Source organism: Penicillium oxalicum, chromosome I (assembly GCF_001723175.1).
Source record: "Penicillium oxalicum strain HP7-1 chromosome I, whole genome shotgun sequence".
NCBI lineage: Eukaryota > Fungi > Ascomycota > Eurotiomycetes > Eurotiales > Aspergillaceae > Penicillium > Penicillium oxalicum.
In genome coordinates this window covers 991,776-1,007,965 of record NC_064650.1, presented here as the reverse complement: position 1 = coordinate 1,007,965, position 16,190 = coordinate 991,776, and the positions used below count along the sequence as shown (strand labels likewise).

The window sequence follows — 16,190 nt, the reverse complement described above, 5'->3', positions numbered from 1 at the left end:
GTGTACTACTCTCTGGCATCGTCCGCCGTCAGATTACCTAGATGGAAGATGGCAAGACTCGTGAACGTCGAGGGCACCTCCCCTCGAACCTTCCTGTGGGGCTGTAAGCTCTGAGTTGTATCTCTTGTGCCGCTGTGAGATGATTTATGATTGAGGAAACGCGGGATGGAGTGTTTACAGCCAGGGCTGTTCATGTGATTCGAATGATGTTCAACGATTCCACTTCCTACTTTGAATCGCGGTCTCGGCCCTTTTCCCACGTCATGCGACCCGACATCATGCGTGTGAGAGGCCTCGCAACGCTTGAAGTTTCAAGAGACTCAGGGTTTGAGTCTGTGCGTACAGATGGTTATGAGATGTCAACGTGGTGTCGATGTCTCTAGAACGTACATCACCGTACGTCGGTGATCCGTCATCGTACATGGGCCGATGAGGTGCCATTGGCGGGGGCCGATCATCGATGGCGGGGCATGAGGGACCCTCCCCAATTGCCAGATTGGAGAAGGTCCGAGGATTTGCTCAGTAGGGAAGGGGGTGAATGGTAGGAAAAAATCGAATGTACCGACGCAGTGCCTTAGGTACTGGTGGGCACTGCGGGCAGATGGGGGGAATTACCGGGCATGGGACATAATCACGGATCTTGTTGACGTTGCAATCAAACGCCGACCGACGAGGGGCCGTCCATCTGAGAGGAGGAGACCAAAGATGTCCCATGAAATCATTGGAGTTGTATGAGTGGCTTATTAGACTACCCTGATGGCCTGGGTAAATGGGTGGCCTTGAGCGTGAAAGGTAGTGGCCTTGAAATGAAGCTCAGGGCCAGAAGAGTGAAAGCCACAGAAACAAATGAATATTTGGTGTATAGATCACTACGATGACTTTTGCCTAGGTTCCCACCTTCAGCGAACTAGAATTGAGTTGATGCGGAGAGCATATGTACACGTCCATGTCAGGCAGTCTGCAAGTTGCAGTGTGCAGGATACATAGGTATATGTAGCTGGGATCGTATCACCTGCACCGGAGGCGCCGTGAAGAGGCAGGCCAGCATTGAAGTGACTGCGTTTCAAATACCCACTGACAGCACCCCGCTGCCATCACAACAGGATGACCTCGATGGAGAAGCAGAGAGACCAAGTCCGAGAGGCCCGGGAGGCTCAGACCGGTTGCGCCATCGGACGGGCGCTCGTTTCTCGACCATGCATGGAGATGAACAGAGACGAAAACGCTTGCTCAAGCCCCATATGGATGTATCCCGTGCCTTTCACCTCCAGAGTCTACACGTGAAGCAAACGCGCGAGAGCTACGCTCGGTGACTCGGTTTTCGTCACTGGACTATTGCAATGTCTTTTCAACGATCACATAGCCACTGCGTACTATGTACGGTCAATGATGTACAGATGTAGGAGCATGTGATGGTGTATGAAGCGGTAGTGTAGCTCCTAGATACCAGTGATAAGTCGGTCAATTCGATGAATGTGCTATGGTGGATGTACACAATTTGGCCGCTGACCGGACCTGACCGTTGACAGTGGAGCGCAATTCCTTCTTCCTCCCCTTGGTGCCATTCCAATCTTCAAATCTCCGGTGACGGGTCCTTGTCGAGTTCAGGCCGCCAGGGCCGTTGCTATTCCTCCCGGGCCGCTGACGCTGCCGGAAATTACCGCGGAGAGGCTCTTTTGACGTACTGCCTGGTCTTATACAGCATATGAATTCCGTTGACGAATCAATTCCCTTTTCCAACCCCTAGGTCCACACTGGTTTGCCAATCTTCACCCTCGGTTGATGCCTCGTTCGCTCATGGCGCCTGCAAGCTCACCAAGTCCACTGTCTCTAGAGATTTACGACCGGGACGTGATACTTACCGACTGGATGTGCCACCATAGTTACTTCAGAAGCGGTCGTAAGGCCTGCTGCTTTCTCAATTATACCCATTCAAGTCAATCGGAAGAGATTCAACCTGATGGGAGACAGGAGCGATGTTGGCCAAAACCCATATCCCTTTAAGTCCAATAGACGCAGTTTATGCGACGTGTCAAGGTCAAGAGTCTTGATCAACGGGAACGAAGGCTTACCAGAGCTTCCCAGGCCATGTACAAGGATAGCTGGCGTACTGCCATTTCCCTTTTTCTTCTGGTGGAGACGCTTCCTGTTCCCCCGCCCTTCGTCGCCGCGCCGAGTTTCTCTCGCCAATTGCCCCGCCGTTTGTCTCGAATCCGCTCGTCAACTCAGCTCTATGCTGATGAGTGCTACCACATGGTGTCACGCCCATGGCTGCGATGACGGATCACCCTCTCTGCTGAAGCCCCTCGAGGTGAGTCGAGTGGTGGAAGTAGATGGATTACAGGCGCCCCATAGCCCCCCCACCTTCGAGACGGCTAATCTTGATTGAGGGAGTGGGGCCACCAGCGATGGGCTGGCACTTCTTCGCAGTGCTGGTGACTAGTACCCTTCGGGCGAGGCTAAGGCGAACCTCAATGCCACTCAAACTTTGGTTTCCTGATACATTATCATTTTTCTCGCATTGATCTTCCACACTGAATGAATCACGTCACATCCATCAAGCTAGTAGAGAGAACGTGGAAGGGAATGAAGCTGACATATCCATTTTGAATACTATCTGTGTGGCAGTGACGGAGCAGAACTTGGCTTTCGAGGACTATTCTCAGAGTGATTGACTGTGGGCGTGCAGCTATTCCATTACCTTCTCATTGATGAGATCTGGACTTCTCCGAGCAATGCTCTATATCTTCAGCAAGCCTACAAAGTGACCACAAGAATATGCGTGCATACATTACGCAGCAAGTGTCCCGATCTCGTTGATCCAAATGAAAGTCTGAGAGAAAAGGGAACTATTGAAGGCCCGTATTGAACACAGACCTCCGACGTATCCGAAGCCTCTTTAAGGTCCAGGTCCTCTGCCTTGTTGACTGATGCAGGGAAGCCCGGCATCTCGATCCATTTCAGAGATCGTGTGTCCAGGCGTAGTTTGGAGAGTCGTCATTGGCGGGGAACGGGTATAGCTCCCAAGCGGATTGAGCGCAATATCAGGTGCACGGCTCTCTATGTATATCCCCTTTTTGCGCCAGATTGCCTGTTACTGTTCTTCTTGATCAGCCCCGTGACAAGGAGGCCGATGAGAGCGATGCCGAGCCCGATTGCTGTCCCGGTAAGCGATGAGACAGCACATTTGGACCAAGAATACGAGCATTCTTGAGCAGTTGTGGTCATCTTGGCTTCGAGTGGTGAAGATTGAACCTGTGAGTAGTCACGTGATTCCTCTGATCGGCTCCCTAAGTCTGAGTCTTGAGTCTGCGTCCGGTCTGAGATCTACTCAATGAGTCTGACTCTTGAGTGCCCGCATTAAAGCAGCGGCATCTCAGAGAGGACAGCCAGAGGAAAACCGCTGAGTAGAGTGGCCTACCTACTGGTTATTCCCTTTGGCGTGAGCTGGACTGCATGTGCACCGAGCCGGGTCTCTCATGCTCTTCTTTTATTCTTCTGATTTCTCTCCTCCTTCAATCTCAAGTCCGAGGGAACAGTATCACTCTAATCGTGGATTCTTACCAGTGGTTCTCGTGCATCGGACACAACGGACAGTACTGTACTAGCGGCCGTTCCCCCTCTGTCTTCCTCCAAATCACCGGCTTCCATCATCATCCAAACGCAAAGGAAGACCCGCTCCGAACCGTCGAGCGGGAAAGACCGAAAAAAAAAAGTAAAAAAAAAAAACAAATATACAGCATTGCCGGTACACACGCCCGGACGAGAAAGAGAGAAAGAAAGAGCCCTGGAGAAAACGAGGACCCACGGGAATTTTCATCCACTCTAATTTACCAATTTGAACCCCCCTCTCTCCAGTTGGCTAAGGCTCGCACTCCCTCACATCCTCGATCGCTTTTCGTGGCCCTATCCTCTTCTTCCCAATTCCTGTCCGCTGCCCGCTGCCTGCTGCTCAGTGCCGTGTGCCAAAAAAAAAGAGGATAGTTACGGCTTACGTCTTTTTTTTTTTCGCTCCCCGCTCCACCACATCATCTCTACCCGGACGGATCAACTTCAGTGCCGCCCGAGAGAACCCCCCCCTGAACGTTCCGGTCTGCGACGAAGAATTCACCTTTTCGCAACCACTGCTTCAAATCGGCCATGTCTTCCTCCTATTACGAGCCTCAGGGCTGGCAGGCTCCTGCTGCTCGCCAGGCCTCATGGGAACAGCCGGTGCCGCCCTCCCGATCGGGTATGTACAGTTCGGTCAACAATTCATCAGATGGCGCAATGCCGCACGGGGGGGGAATAGAAAAACATGGCAACGGGAAGATCACTTTCAGTCTTCACTAATATTGCGTCTCTCCACCAGGCTCAAGCTCCGTCTCCCAGCGCGATGACAGTCCGGCCTTCTCTTCTCAGTTTGACGGTATGAACGGCGATCCTATGCCTCCTCCCACCCCTATTGAAGCCTCCCCGGCATTTGTGTGTTGCCGCCTTGGTTGGAAAAAGGATTCTGTGGTTTTTTTTCTTCTGGATTCTGGCAGACGAGAATAGCCCTGGAGGTGACTCCTCGATGGTCTTCTCTTGACAAAAGAAAAAAAAAAGCCGACTCGAGATTCAGTGCCACGTGAGCAACATGCCACGGGGATTTTCGGGTGGGCATTTGGCATAAGCTGATCGAAGAATCTTGACCGATACAAGCGCGACAATCACACGCGGGGAATGCTGCCCATCAAAGACTCAAAGTGCTAATATTTGATCCCCAACAGAGATCGACCGTGCAATTGACAACCTCGTCAAGAGTGGCAAGCTGTGGACTGCTCCTCGCCGGGACTCCATGCCCATGATGATGGGTCGTCCCTATCCTGAGTACGGTAGGTGGCCGGTTGCCCCCCACCGTCGAAGGTATTAAAACCACCATGGAATCCCTCTTGTGCTCATGACGTCGCCCGACAGACCCTCGCATGGGTGGTGGCCCTCAGCGACACCATTCGATCAGCGAGTTCGACAACACTCGGATGCACCCCGCGGGAAACGCCCAAGGCTTTTACGCCTCACAACGGTACCAGGGTCGACCCAATGAAGTAGAGCAGATGATGCAGGCAAAGCGTCGGATGGCAGCCCAACGTGAACGGGAGCTCCGCAACTACCACCAGGAGCAACAGTACAATCGAAGTACGTGGTAGCATATCGATTCTTTTCCCTTTCATGATTCCCCGCCCCCGCTGGCATCGTCATCAGCATCGTTCTTGTTTGCTTCCCTGTTTCCAAACCTTCGTGCCTGCCTTGGGACTTTGTTTTCGACACACTTGCATCTATCATCATATATTCGTCGGCCTTGTATAATATGATTTCTTGTGCATCTTCTCGTCACTCCTGTCAATGCCTCCTTCGAGTTCTGAAACGGTGGAGTTCTCGTTTTAATTCATTCTCTTCTACTTCCCATAGGCCTCCTCGCTGAGATGTCGGCCAGCAAGTCCGATCGGTCCAACAGCCCAGCGGCTCTGAGTGAAGACAGCCGCCGTGATCTTCTGGCCCGCCAGCACCGCGCCCTGTACGGCAACGAGAGTCCCGCCTTCTTCCCTCCGGGCCCACTGGCGGAAGACAACACTGCCACTCGGGTGGACACTCCCAGCGCCGGCACCCCAACCTCCTCGGCCCATGTCGCCTCTCCCCGCGGCAACGGTCCCTTTGGGCTGAACCACGCCGGCGGGATTTCGACTGACGCTGCCTCGAATCTGCAATCCCCCTCTCGGGCCAACAGCACTTCTTCCCCGAGCTCGGCCATCAATGCAGGCTTTCCCGAACAGCCCGGCACTTCCTCATCCTCCCCTGCAGCTGCAGGCTCACCTTCCTCCCGACAGGGTTCCGTTTCCAAATCATCCACAGGGCCCATGGGCGCCGTTGGTCCAATTGGCTCCCGTCCCGTTTCTGGACCGCCAACTTCGGCTCCCATCTCCAACCCAGCGCTGAGCAAGCCGCGTTCAACGACACCCCTTCCATCCCCATTGGGCTTTGGCTTCACCCCAAGCGAAGCTGCCGCTGTTGTCGGCGAGCGCTCCGCTTCTGTTTCTTCTAACCCCACTGGCCCGGCCACCACCATGGCTCCGGGTGCCAAGGACTCATCAGCTGGTGTCGGTCTCGGCTGGAGCAACAACGGGGGGTGTGGGGTTCGAAAAGCGGACTTGGTGTGCAGGCTTCAGTCTGGGGCTAAGCAGGCCCTGCTGGGTCTCGGCTCTCGACAAGAACCTTATAATAAGGGAGCAGTGGAGGAGGAGATGGTGTCCGAGTTCACTCTGTTCTTTGATCGGTTGGAAAAAATTACTTCATCTTCGGCTTTGGCGCGCGTCTGTCTTCCAGCATACATCCGGGATTCGGTGTCACTGTCCTTCTTATTGTGTGCTCCTGACTTTCTACTCTGTTGGGTCATCTTCCTGCAATTTTTGATGTTTTGTTCCTGGGCGTTGTGTGAGAGAAACTTGGGACCTGTCCTGCTGTTCCACGGAGTGCGGGAGGAATGGGTCCAATGCGTGAACTTGGTGTCTTCTGGAATTGTTCAAAGGGCTGCCTCGGTGTTTGTCTTTCTTGGGGTCTGTACCTCTTAAGGTTTCAAGCGATAAGGGTCACGTATGTTCATGGGGGTTTTCTTTTTTTTTTCTTGTTGACTGCTTTCGGGTCGGTGGGCGTACATGTTGAGGGGGATGGGAAACTTGGATAAAAGGTGTGGAGAGACTCGCGGGGGTCCTTGTTGGCTTATAGCGTCATGAGAACTTTGTCTGGTTTTTCGTGAAGATCTTTGTTCGTCAATTCTTTTTTGAACAGAATCCCAACCTGTTTAAGATGTAAAACGTAGACGGTTGGACTCTCCATATTCCACGACTAGGAGATCTGTATGAATGTCCCTCGAAGATCTAGGTATCTTAAGTTCTGTTTGGTCTGCCAACCGACTGGTCAGAACTTTCTTCATACTCTTCTTACAGGAACATGCGTATTCCGGTAGGTTTTTCAGATACGCCTCGCCAGTAGCCCAACATCGAATGGTTTCTTGTTTGTGTGTTTCCTCGGATGGATCCGGCCACTTACTTTGGGGGAAAAAAGTATATCCACGGTATCTCCTGAGACATGGTGTTCTCGCCTCGTACATCTCTACTTGTGATTTTTACACCTTTTCAAGGAACAGATGAAAGCTTCTAATGAACTTGAAATATACTTCCGTTTTGAAGGACTTGTGGCTGTCAAATTGCTGAATCTTCGTCCAGCTCGGTAAGTGGCGGGAGAGGTTGGGAAAGCAAAGACCAATATAGAGAGTGATTAGATGCATACACCGAGGCCTGGCTACTAACTCTACCGAGGGACTTGGGTAAGATTGAAAACTCGTGAAGTGATTATGTGGGTTCTCGCGGAGTATAGAGGTGTTTCTTTACTCGTAAAAGGATTGATGGACTCTGTTAGGCGAGGTCCGACATTTGGTAAGGAGTACCATGGCAGATGTGATGGAATAGAGTACTGGTAAGATACCGGGGGGGGGGGGGAGGGGAACGGTACAAGGCAAAAGATGACATCAGTTCGTGTTGATGGTTAGTTTAAATCTTCTAATCATCTGAATCATTCCTTCATAAAGTGTGAAGCAATTAACAATTAAAAATTAGACACGCCTTGTGATGAAAACTTCAAGAACAGAGCCGATGGCCTGGGGCCTTTTTGAGGGCTCTCGTTGAAGTCGGTCGGGTTCTGCACGTGGGGTGTGGCATCGACTTTCTTTTTCCCTTTTTTGCGCTCTTTCGACATCCAGGTCTTGGGGTCAGCACCGGAGCACGGACTGTCCACCCGTGGGTTGTTGAGACACCGTCTACCTTCTGGGTCGGGTACTTCTTTTTTCTTCTCAAGTCTCTCTGGAAGTATCTTGGGGCTGAAGGGATTGAGAACTTCTTAAGCAGCGCTGGTGTTCGCCGTGGGAGGGCGCTCGGGATCATGCTCATGGGGATCAGCACCCGCGGGCACGATGTGCTGAATCTTCTGCTTGGCCGTGAACAAGCCAGTCACGCCATTCTCCTGGTTCAGACCCAGCCAGGGCTTGCGAGCCTCGGCCAAAGCCTTACGACCCAGGTAGTAGATCAGTTGACCCACGATGATCAAGACGAAAGCGATGGGGTACATCCAATGAATCTTGTAGTGGAAGACCTTGATACCGATGCAGACACCCCAAAAGTTCATGGTGAGCAGAGAGATGTTGAAGAAGGCGGCCGAAGACAATCGGAACATGAGTGGAGCCAGACAGTAGAACAGGGAGAGACAGAGGGTGAAGCCAGTGAGGTAGCCGCCCACCTTTCCGTTCCAGACAGAAGTGTGGTAGTTGCTGCGTTCGAAGATGGCGCTTTGCACGCCGTCAATGATGCAGCCGTACAGAGACAGCTGACCCAGAACCTCATACACGGGCTTCTTGCTGACAAAGTACTCCTCGGCGGTGTTGGTAAGGCCGTAGAACGAGGCGCCCAAGAGAGCAAAGAGGTCTCCCTTCAACTGGTGGCCGCTTGAGACGTCTCCCCCATTGGCACCGGTGATGTGGTCCGAGGCGATCAGGACACCCATTCCACCGATGCAGATCACGATGCCAGCAATCTGGGTGATATGGTAGCGAACCTTAAGGAACAAGAAAGAGACAACGACCACTACCACAATGGCCCAGAAGTTAATCAGCTGAGCGCTCAGCATGGTCGTGTATTGATACGCCAGAACGATGAAGAAGTTACCCTCAACATCACAAAATGCGAGAATGATATATTTCCAGCCGTCGGTGTAGATCACACGGAGCCAGCCCTTGAATCCATAACGGTAGATCGTGTAAGGAGTGAAGATACAAGTCAAAACGATGTAGTTGAGCAAGGTTTGGAACGTAGGAATGGCCCAGCTTTCTTCCCCAAGCAGGGTAGTGAAAGTGCTTGTGGAAGTGTTGGCGATCGCAAGCAGTTGTCTACAAGCGGGGAAGAAAATTCCAAGGTTAGCGTTGCCATTGCCACAGAAAATATGCCCGATCTCGAGCTGAATGAGCAAAATATCCCGGAAATACGCACCCGAGAGCCAAGGTGATATAAAACTCCTTAGTCTTGAAGTAAGCCAAGAACCCTTTCTTGCGGTCGTCAACCTTATCCGCCGGCACTACCGAAGAACCTTCGTCCCCAGCTGCGTTCACCACGGCGACCGCAGTGTCCTTCTGCTGGGACGATGGTGCCCGCTGAATCGAGTCGATCGAGTTGGCAGCGTGGCTCTGGCTCTGGGCCATGTTCTTGGTGTCAGACATGTCTTCAAAAGAGGCAAGATAGATGATGCGGGAGAAGCGGGGTTTTGTGCGTTAGTATTCTGAAGCCCAGCACGCCGATCACTAGCTGCAGCTGAATCGAGACGAGCGCTAGAGTTTCTGTCCAAGTATAAGAGGGAGCTTTATAACCACCAACGAGCGCAAAACTCCCAGAAGTCGCTCGTTTCAGGGCGATCACCAACAAAGGTTGGAAGAGAGAAGGAAGAAAGAGAAGAAAAATGGGAAAAAGCAAGCAAGATCATGGCGCGCAAAACTCGTCAAACTCGTCAACGTAGAAAAGAAAAAAAAAAAAAAATTAAAAAAAGCGTGGCATGGCACTGGTCTGGAACCTTTCCCCATTAGGATAATTCTATCGATAAGAGCCTTGCACGCTCTGGACGTAAAGTTCCTTACATCCAATCAGCAATCACACGGTCTCGAGGCGGGTGGCAAGTGGGTCGCCGCTGTGGAATCCAGGCTCTTCACTCGAATACTTGGACACTCGGACACTGCGCTTGAAAATATTGGCCGAGATCTGTGAGCAAGTCATGCTCAGTCCCAGAGCAGGGTGGCAGGTGCATGAATCCTTCTGACCACGAGGTCGGGATATGGGCATGAAGCGAAATAAGCCTGAGCGTGTAGATCAGGTATACCTCGGCAAGTGTAGCCTGCGCAAATGTTCGACCGAAGAACTTTCCACTGGACTGAGAACTTGTGTCCGTGCACGCTGGGCGAGGACACAGAAGCAGACACCACCTCGCACTGGGTTCCAAATTTCCCCCCTAAGGTATTTTCTTGTCGATGACTTGAAGGACCCTGATTCAGAGTTGAGGGAAATAAACATCTGTCCGATCACTGGGTGTCTGGTAGCTTAATCCATGTCGGACCGACTACCTTCGGTTCTCTGGGTCCAAAGACCCCACTGCTACAAGGGACTGGAACAGGGCCAGGGACTCGGCGCGCGGAAGTTGGAATTCCAGTTCGAGGAACCGGCGGAAGCGGCCACTTTGGCGTGGCACGGCGGTCGATGCAGGAGAGGAATGGAAGCCCTGCCGAAGACTAAGGTTTAGACTTGGCCGCGGCCCTGGTTCCTTAGACCACTGCCCTACACCACGCTAATAGCTATGACGGATGCATGAGGTGCTTCTTGACCTCTGGTATTCATACCTACGGACATGACATGTACCGTACAGTCTTCATTTGGACTGAATCGACTGTAGAGACTTTTGGTCCACATACGAGTCTTCAGAGATCCTGACCAATCTCACTGGTCATATACGACTAGTAAACTGAAACTCTGCACGAGGTATAGGACCTTCTCGTAGATGGCCTGAGGTATTCATTGTCCATATTTTGGTTGGTCAGGCTCAAAGGTCCTGGTAACCTACTGTATGCCCGCCCTTAGTCCCAGCTGAACGCACGCCCTCATGATTGTTGCTCATTTTGTCGGTGTCCACTGCTCCTCGACGTCCCACAATTGGCTCCGGTCACCTATGAATCACCCCATGTCCTCGCCGGTACATTCTACACAGGTGAGTCCTTGGGTCTGTTTCCACCTCGTGCTTCGTTGCGGTCGCGTGTCTTTGCTGCCATATTTTTCGGGCATCAACCACCCCCTGGCCCTGGCCCAACCGGAAGACCGGCAGAAAAAGATACCTGAGACGAGCGCGTGTCAGTCTTTTCTCAGATTCGTTCACGCCTGAATGTGACGGTGAAACATATGAAGACTTTGATACTTACAGCTCTCTCCAGACTTTCTCGTAACTTTATCCTCCACTTCCGCGGCTGATTCATCTCCCTCTCCAACGATCTGTTTTTTTTTTGTTTTGATTTGCGCAGAATTCTAGCCTCGACCACCTGCCAACCGCAGTACATCCTCCTCCAGAGTACAGACTACAGGAAGTAAGGTACTTTCCTTATCGCCCCCGGCCCTGAACCCGAGTTTAGAAACCCCAAGTCACCGTAAATCCTGACCCGAAGGACTCCCCCCCTCTCCAAATCGTCAAAGGTGGGCCCGCCCTTCCAGATCCTCCCATTGCTCCTCTCTGCGCTTTTCTGCTTAGGATCGTCATCCCCTCCGCAGACTCTTTCATCATCTCCACCCTTCCCCTTCACAACTCACCTCAATCCCGTCAGCCACGCCATCGACATCCACCCCCCACGAACCCCCTCCGAATCCGCCCACCCCTCCTATCGTCGCGATCACAGATCATCGACTTGGAGGCGCAAACTCTTTTCTCACCCTGGCCTGACGTGCCGTCTTCCGTTGCCTGCCCGATCATGGCGCTGGACCTTCAGCCGCCCGACGGTCGCAAACGGGTCAAGGTTTACGAGCTGCGGCAAAATGACTGGTTCGATCGTGGCACCGGCTTCTGCACCGGCCACGTCTCCGGAGTAAGTGCTGAATCGCGCCGTCCCTGCTTCATTTTCTCTCGCTGTCGCGCACATGGCATCTGTGGCGCGCCTTCATCGCTGGCGCGACCTGTTGATGATGGCGCGGCGGCGCGCAAAGAGTCTGCAACCGTCGGCACTCCGACGCAAGCTCGCCAGCTCCATGCTCTCCACCCTCTCTGGCCGAACAGCTCATCTAATGCATTTTCTCTTTCCTCTTTTTTTTTCGTCACAATAGGAAATCCCGCGGATATACGTCGAGTCCGAAGATGAACCGAATCGCGTCTTGCTGGAGACAAAAATCACCAAGGACGATGGCTATCAAAAACAGCAAGGTTTGTCGTGTCGCTCACTTGCCGAGGTCAAGCTCCCGCTAGGGAAAGGATCGAGAGGTGCTGATACAATTCCATCTCCAGAGACGTTGATCGTCTGGACCGAGTCTGATGGCACCGACATGGCGCTAAGTTTTCAAGAGGCGGAGGGTTGCGCGGTGATCTGGTAAGACCGAGGGGGAAATAACGTGTCCGAGTGACTTGCGCGGGAGCATGGAGAGGCTGACGTAGCGCCCAACCCTTTCATGTATAGGGATTTTGTCAATTCAGTGCAACAACATCTGCTCAGCGTGGCTGCTGCGGACGATGCCCTCTCGGATGACCTCGAGAGCTACCAACCAATTCAGCTGCAGGCCCCAGAGCTGGGCAATTTGGCCGATATTGAGCAAATTGTGCGCGCCGCCAGCATGACCCAAGCCGGTCGAGATGCGCTCTCCAAATTCATCATTCGGGACGAGTACATTGGCAAGCTGGTTCCCTTGGTGACAATGGCTGAAGATCTTGAGAGCTTGATCGATCTTCATCGGCTGTGCAACATCATGAAATCTCTTATCTTGCTAAACGACAATACGATCATCGAGACCGTGGTTGCCGACCAGATCATTCTGGGAGTGGTTGGCGCACTGGAATGTAAAGCTCACCTTTTCTTCAACGCGTCCTCATCCGTTGGAAGACCCATATGGGAGAATCATTGGCTAAAACGGATCTATTTGCGCACAGATGACCCGGAGTTTCCAACTCACAAAGCGAACCACCGACAATACCTCGCCGACCAGTCCCGCTACAAAGAAGTAGTGCCCATCAAGGATCCGCTCATCCGCAGGAAAATTCGAAGCACGTGGCGACTGCAGTATCTGAAAGATGTCGTTTTGGCGCGAATTCTCGATGATCCGACCTTCTCCGTGCTCAATTCTCTCATCTTCTTCAACCAGATGGAGATTGTCAATCACATCCAGTCCAATGCCCCCTTCTTGCGAGAGCTCTTCTCCGTCTTCGACCCGAGATACACCGATAACAAGCGCAAGGATGACGCCGTTCAATTCCTGCACCAATGCGCCGCAATTGCGAAAAATCTCCAGGCCCCGTCACGGGCTCAGCTCTTTGCCAATTTCATCAGCCATGGCTTGTTCGCGGTGATTGCCTTTGCTGTCAAGCACAACAAGGCTGCGATGAGGACAACGGGCATCGACATCTTGATGGCATTGCTTGATCATGACCCCGTGATGATGCGGGGATACATGCTCAAGGCTGTCAACGAGAAGAAAACCCCGCTAACCGATACGCTGATCGACCTCCTTCACGCCGAAGCCGATTTGGGCGTCAAAAATCAGCTCGCAGACGCAATCAAGATTCTACTAGACCCTCAAATTCCGATGCAGGAATCCCTCGGTCGGGCTGGTCCCGACTATTTCAAACTTCGCTCTTCCAATCTTCTCTCCGACGCGTTTGTCCAACAACACTTCGATGAATCCTCCAAGCGCCTCTTTCAGCCACTCAAGCACCTCGCCAATCGCTTGTCCTGTAGGTCTTGTCTTCGCTCACGCTGGAAAAACACAGGAAAGGGTCATCAGGGAATTGCAAGCTAACATCATTCTGCCAGTGAATGACCTCACGTTCCAAGAGGTCACTCTATACTCGCATCTCGTCGATATACTCACCTTTTTCGTTCGCCAGCACCTCTTCCGTACACGCAATGTGATTCACAGCGAGGCCCTGGCACCCCGAGTGGCCCAGCTCCTGACAGTCCCTCAAAAACACCTCAAGCTGGGTAAGTGGGGAATCTCATCCGTCTGTTTGATGATCCCCGTACTATGCGCTGATACTTCTGGCGCCACTAGTGTCCCTCAAATTTTTCCGTACCTTGATCAGTCTTCAAGACACCTTCTACCAAGCTCTCATGACACACAACAACACCTTTGGGCTTATTCTCGACATTGTATACGAGACGATGCCTCGCGACAACCTCCTCAACTCTGCATGTCTTGAACTCTTCGAGTTCATCAAGCGGGAAAACATCAAGCCGTTCATCTTGCATGTGGTGGAGAAATATCGCGACAAGCTTGAACATATCACCTATGTTGATACTTTCCGCAGTTTGATTCTGCGATATGATCAAATGCAGGGTTATGGGGCCGATGCCGATGTGACACCGTTCAGCCAAGATGAGAATGCGCCTCAAAGGCTGCCTTTGAATGGTCAGCGTTGGCAGGGTGTGAAGGAGATGGATGCTGCTGAAGAAGAATACTTCAACGCGTCCGACGATGAGGATGAGGTATGTGATTTCGCCCGTCAACAGGATCAATTCCCATTCTGATTCTGACATATTTGATAAGTGGGCACAAGAGAGCCGCGCCACCGTTGCGGAGGCTGCTGTGGCCAACGGCTCGGCGGCACCAGTCGTCAAACCTCTGGTTGACTACCCTGACGATGACGACGATGACGAAGACGCCATGGATACTAGTAAAATCGAGGCCGAACTCGTCGCAGATCAATTTACCGACACCCAGCCTCTGCCTGCGGAAGAGAAAACGATTGCGCCATCATCAGAAGTAACGACATCGGAGCCCTCGTCACCTTCCACCCCGACCACTGCTGCCCCGGAACGACTTGCTGAAAAGCGCCGTCGCGAGGAGGAAGACGAGGATGAGTTGGTCAAACTTGTGGCCGGGCCAAAGCGCAGAAGCTCGACTAGCAGTAACTCAGGGTCAGGGATGATCAATCGAAAGAAGACCCTTTCGATTGGTTCAATTGGCTCGGTGGATAAAGGTGGCGCGCAAGGTGTCTTGGGAACAGTTACCAGCAGTGCGCCTCCTAAGCGAATCGCCATCAATATCGGCCCCGTCAAATCCGCATCACCGGACAGTGTCGCCTGTGAAGAGATTGTGCCGAACGAAAGCAACGAGAAAGAAAACCAGGAGGAAACGAAGACGGAAGCTACCAGTTGATCTTCTGGTTTTTCTTCTATCCCTATGCTCCAACGTGATTCCATATCGCAACGCCACTGCACGCAATTTCAGAGATTCCTCGCATGTGGTGCCATTGCTACGAGTCCTTGGCCCTTTTCTTTCCCTTCATTCATTCTTCTCTTTCTCTGCGTCACTTTCCCGCCTCTTCTCTTCACACCTCCACTACAGCTCTCTCTCTCTCCCTCCGTATCCCTCTATTCTTTTTTTTTTCGCGAGCTAGATACCCGAGCCAGCGCACGATATTCACCACCCAGTGTCCTTTCTCGAGCTTTCTACTCTCTGCTTCTTGCCATGTCATCTGAAACCTCACATGTGGCGATAACTTCCCCCATCTTGTTCGCCCTCTTCAAATTTCCCCCATATCTGACTTGACTTCTGTCAAGCGACATCTTTATCCACGTGCTTCGGGATGACTGTCATAACCGCGGTGTTTTGTTTTCTTCTCGTTTCCTGCGATTTATTTTTGGACGGTTGCGGTCACGGAACGAACGATTGAGATGTGTACATTGAGTTTCGCTTTGCCGGCGTATACTGGGCAAATGGCAAATGGATGCATTGGATCCGGCTGAGGCCGCGGTTCCATACCCTTCTTTTCAATCTGCACGCACCTGTCTGCGTACCCCCTCGTAGACAATCTCCGATTGACTTCGTCCCTCGAAAGTTGTTGATTGAGCAAGTTCCCAGGGTCTCCGAAGAGCATCTACAGGAAGCATCGATTGAAAATGGATGACCCTTGGCTAAGGAGATGATGTCGGCACTTCAATCACCTGACTGGGTTTGAATCCATGAAACTGAGCTCAACAGATGGCAATGGGCTGGCTATCTTGCGTCCCCCAATCCATCTCATGGGGGCTTCCCCTACCTAGATTCTCCAAGGTATGTGACGTGGTTTCTTTGAGAGTCAAGTTTTTACCGCAGGGGAAGAAAAAGTAGACTTGCAACCCGTTCACGTATATCAGAGACAGTACCAGTGTTGGTGTAAGGTTAGACTGACCACTATACTTCAAGTAGGCTAAACTATTGACTTTGAAGCGTGGCTCAAATCGTGGTTTGTGTGGCCAGGTATCTTGACACCGGCGGGTGACTTGTCAAGGTGTTAGGGGAGCTTAGGCTCTTATACATCAAGATCACCTGGCTTTAGCCTTTTGAATCGCAAGTGAGATTTTGCCAGTTTTATGGATTTAGTTCTCTTTCTGTAATAAGATATAGACCTGAACCTCTTGG

The 16,190-nt window shown here is 52.1% G+C and overlaps 3 protein-coding genes across 3 annotated transcripts; 2 read left to right on the top strand and 1 right to left on the bottom strand.

Annotated features, from left to right (window-relative positions):
- Positions 1-4,140: 4,140 nt before the first annotated feature.
- POX_a00340 (uncharacterized protein) lies at positions 4,141-6,587 on the top strand (the record flags this gene model as incomplete). Its single annotated transcript, XM_050109285.1, has 5 exons — positions 4,141-4,231; positions 4,352-4,408; positions 4,752-4,856; positions 4,939-5,157; positions 5,431-6,587. 5 exons carry the CDS (start codon positions 4,141-4,143, stop codon positions 6,585-6,587), a joined length of 1,629 nt encoding a protein of 542 aa, XP_049973053.1.
- A 1,324-nt stretch (positions 6,588-7,911) lies between these two features.
- POX_a00339 (putative solute carrier family 35 member) lies at positions 7,912-9,280 on the bottom strand (the record flags this gene model as incomplete). The annotated part of the gene is made up of 2 exons (XM_050109284.1): positions 7,912-8,953; positions 9,054-9,280. The coding sequence occupies 2 exons, from the start codon at positions 9,278-9,280 to the stop codon at positions 7,912-7,914; spliced, it is 1,269 nt and encodes a 422-aa protein (XP_049973052.1).
- Positions 9,281-10,782: 1,502 nt separating this feature from the next.
- POX_a00338 (uncharacterized protein) lies at positions 10,783-14,945 on the top strand (the record flags this gene model as incomplete). The annotated part of the gene is made up of 7 exons (XM_050109283.1): positions 10,783-10,809; positions 11,225-11,671; positions 11,907-12,166; positions 12,254-13,521; positions 13,601-13,768; positions 13,839-14,272; positions 14,334-14,945. The coding sequence occupies 7 exons, from the start codon at positions 10,783-10,785 to the stop codon at positions 14,943-14,945; spliced, it is 3,216 nt and encodes a 1,071-aa protein (XP_049973051.1).
- Positions 14,946-16,190: the final 1,245 nt, after the last annotated feature.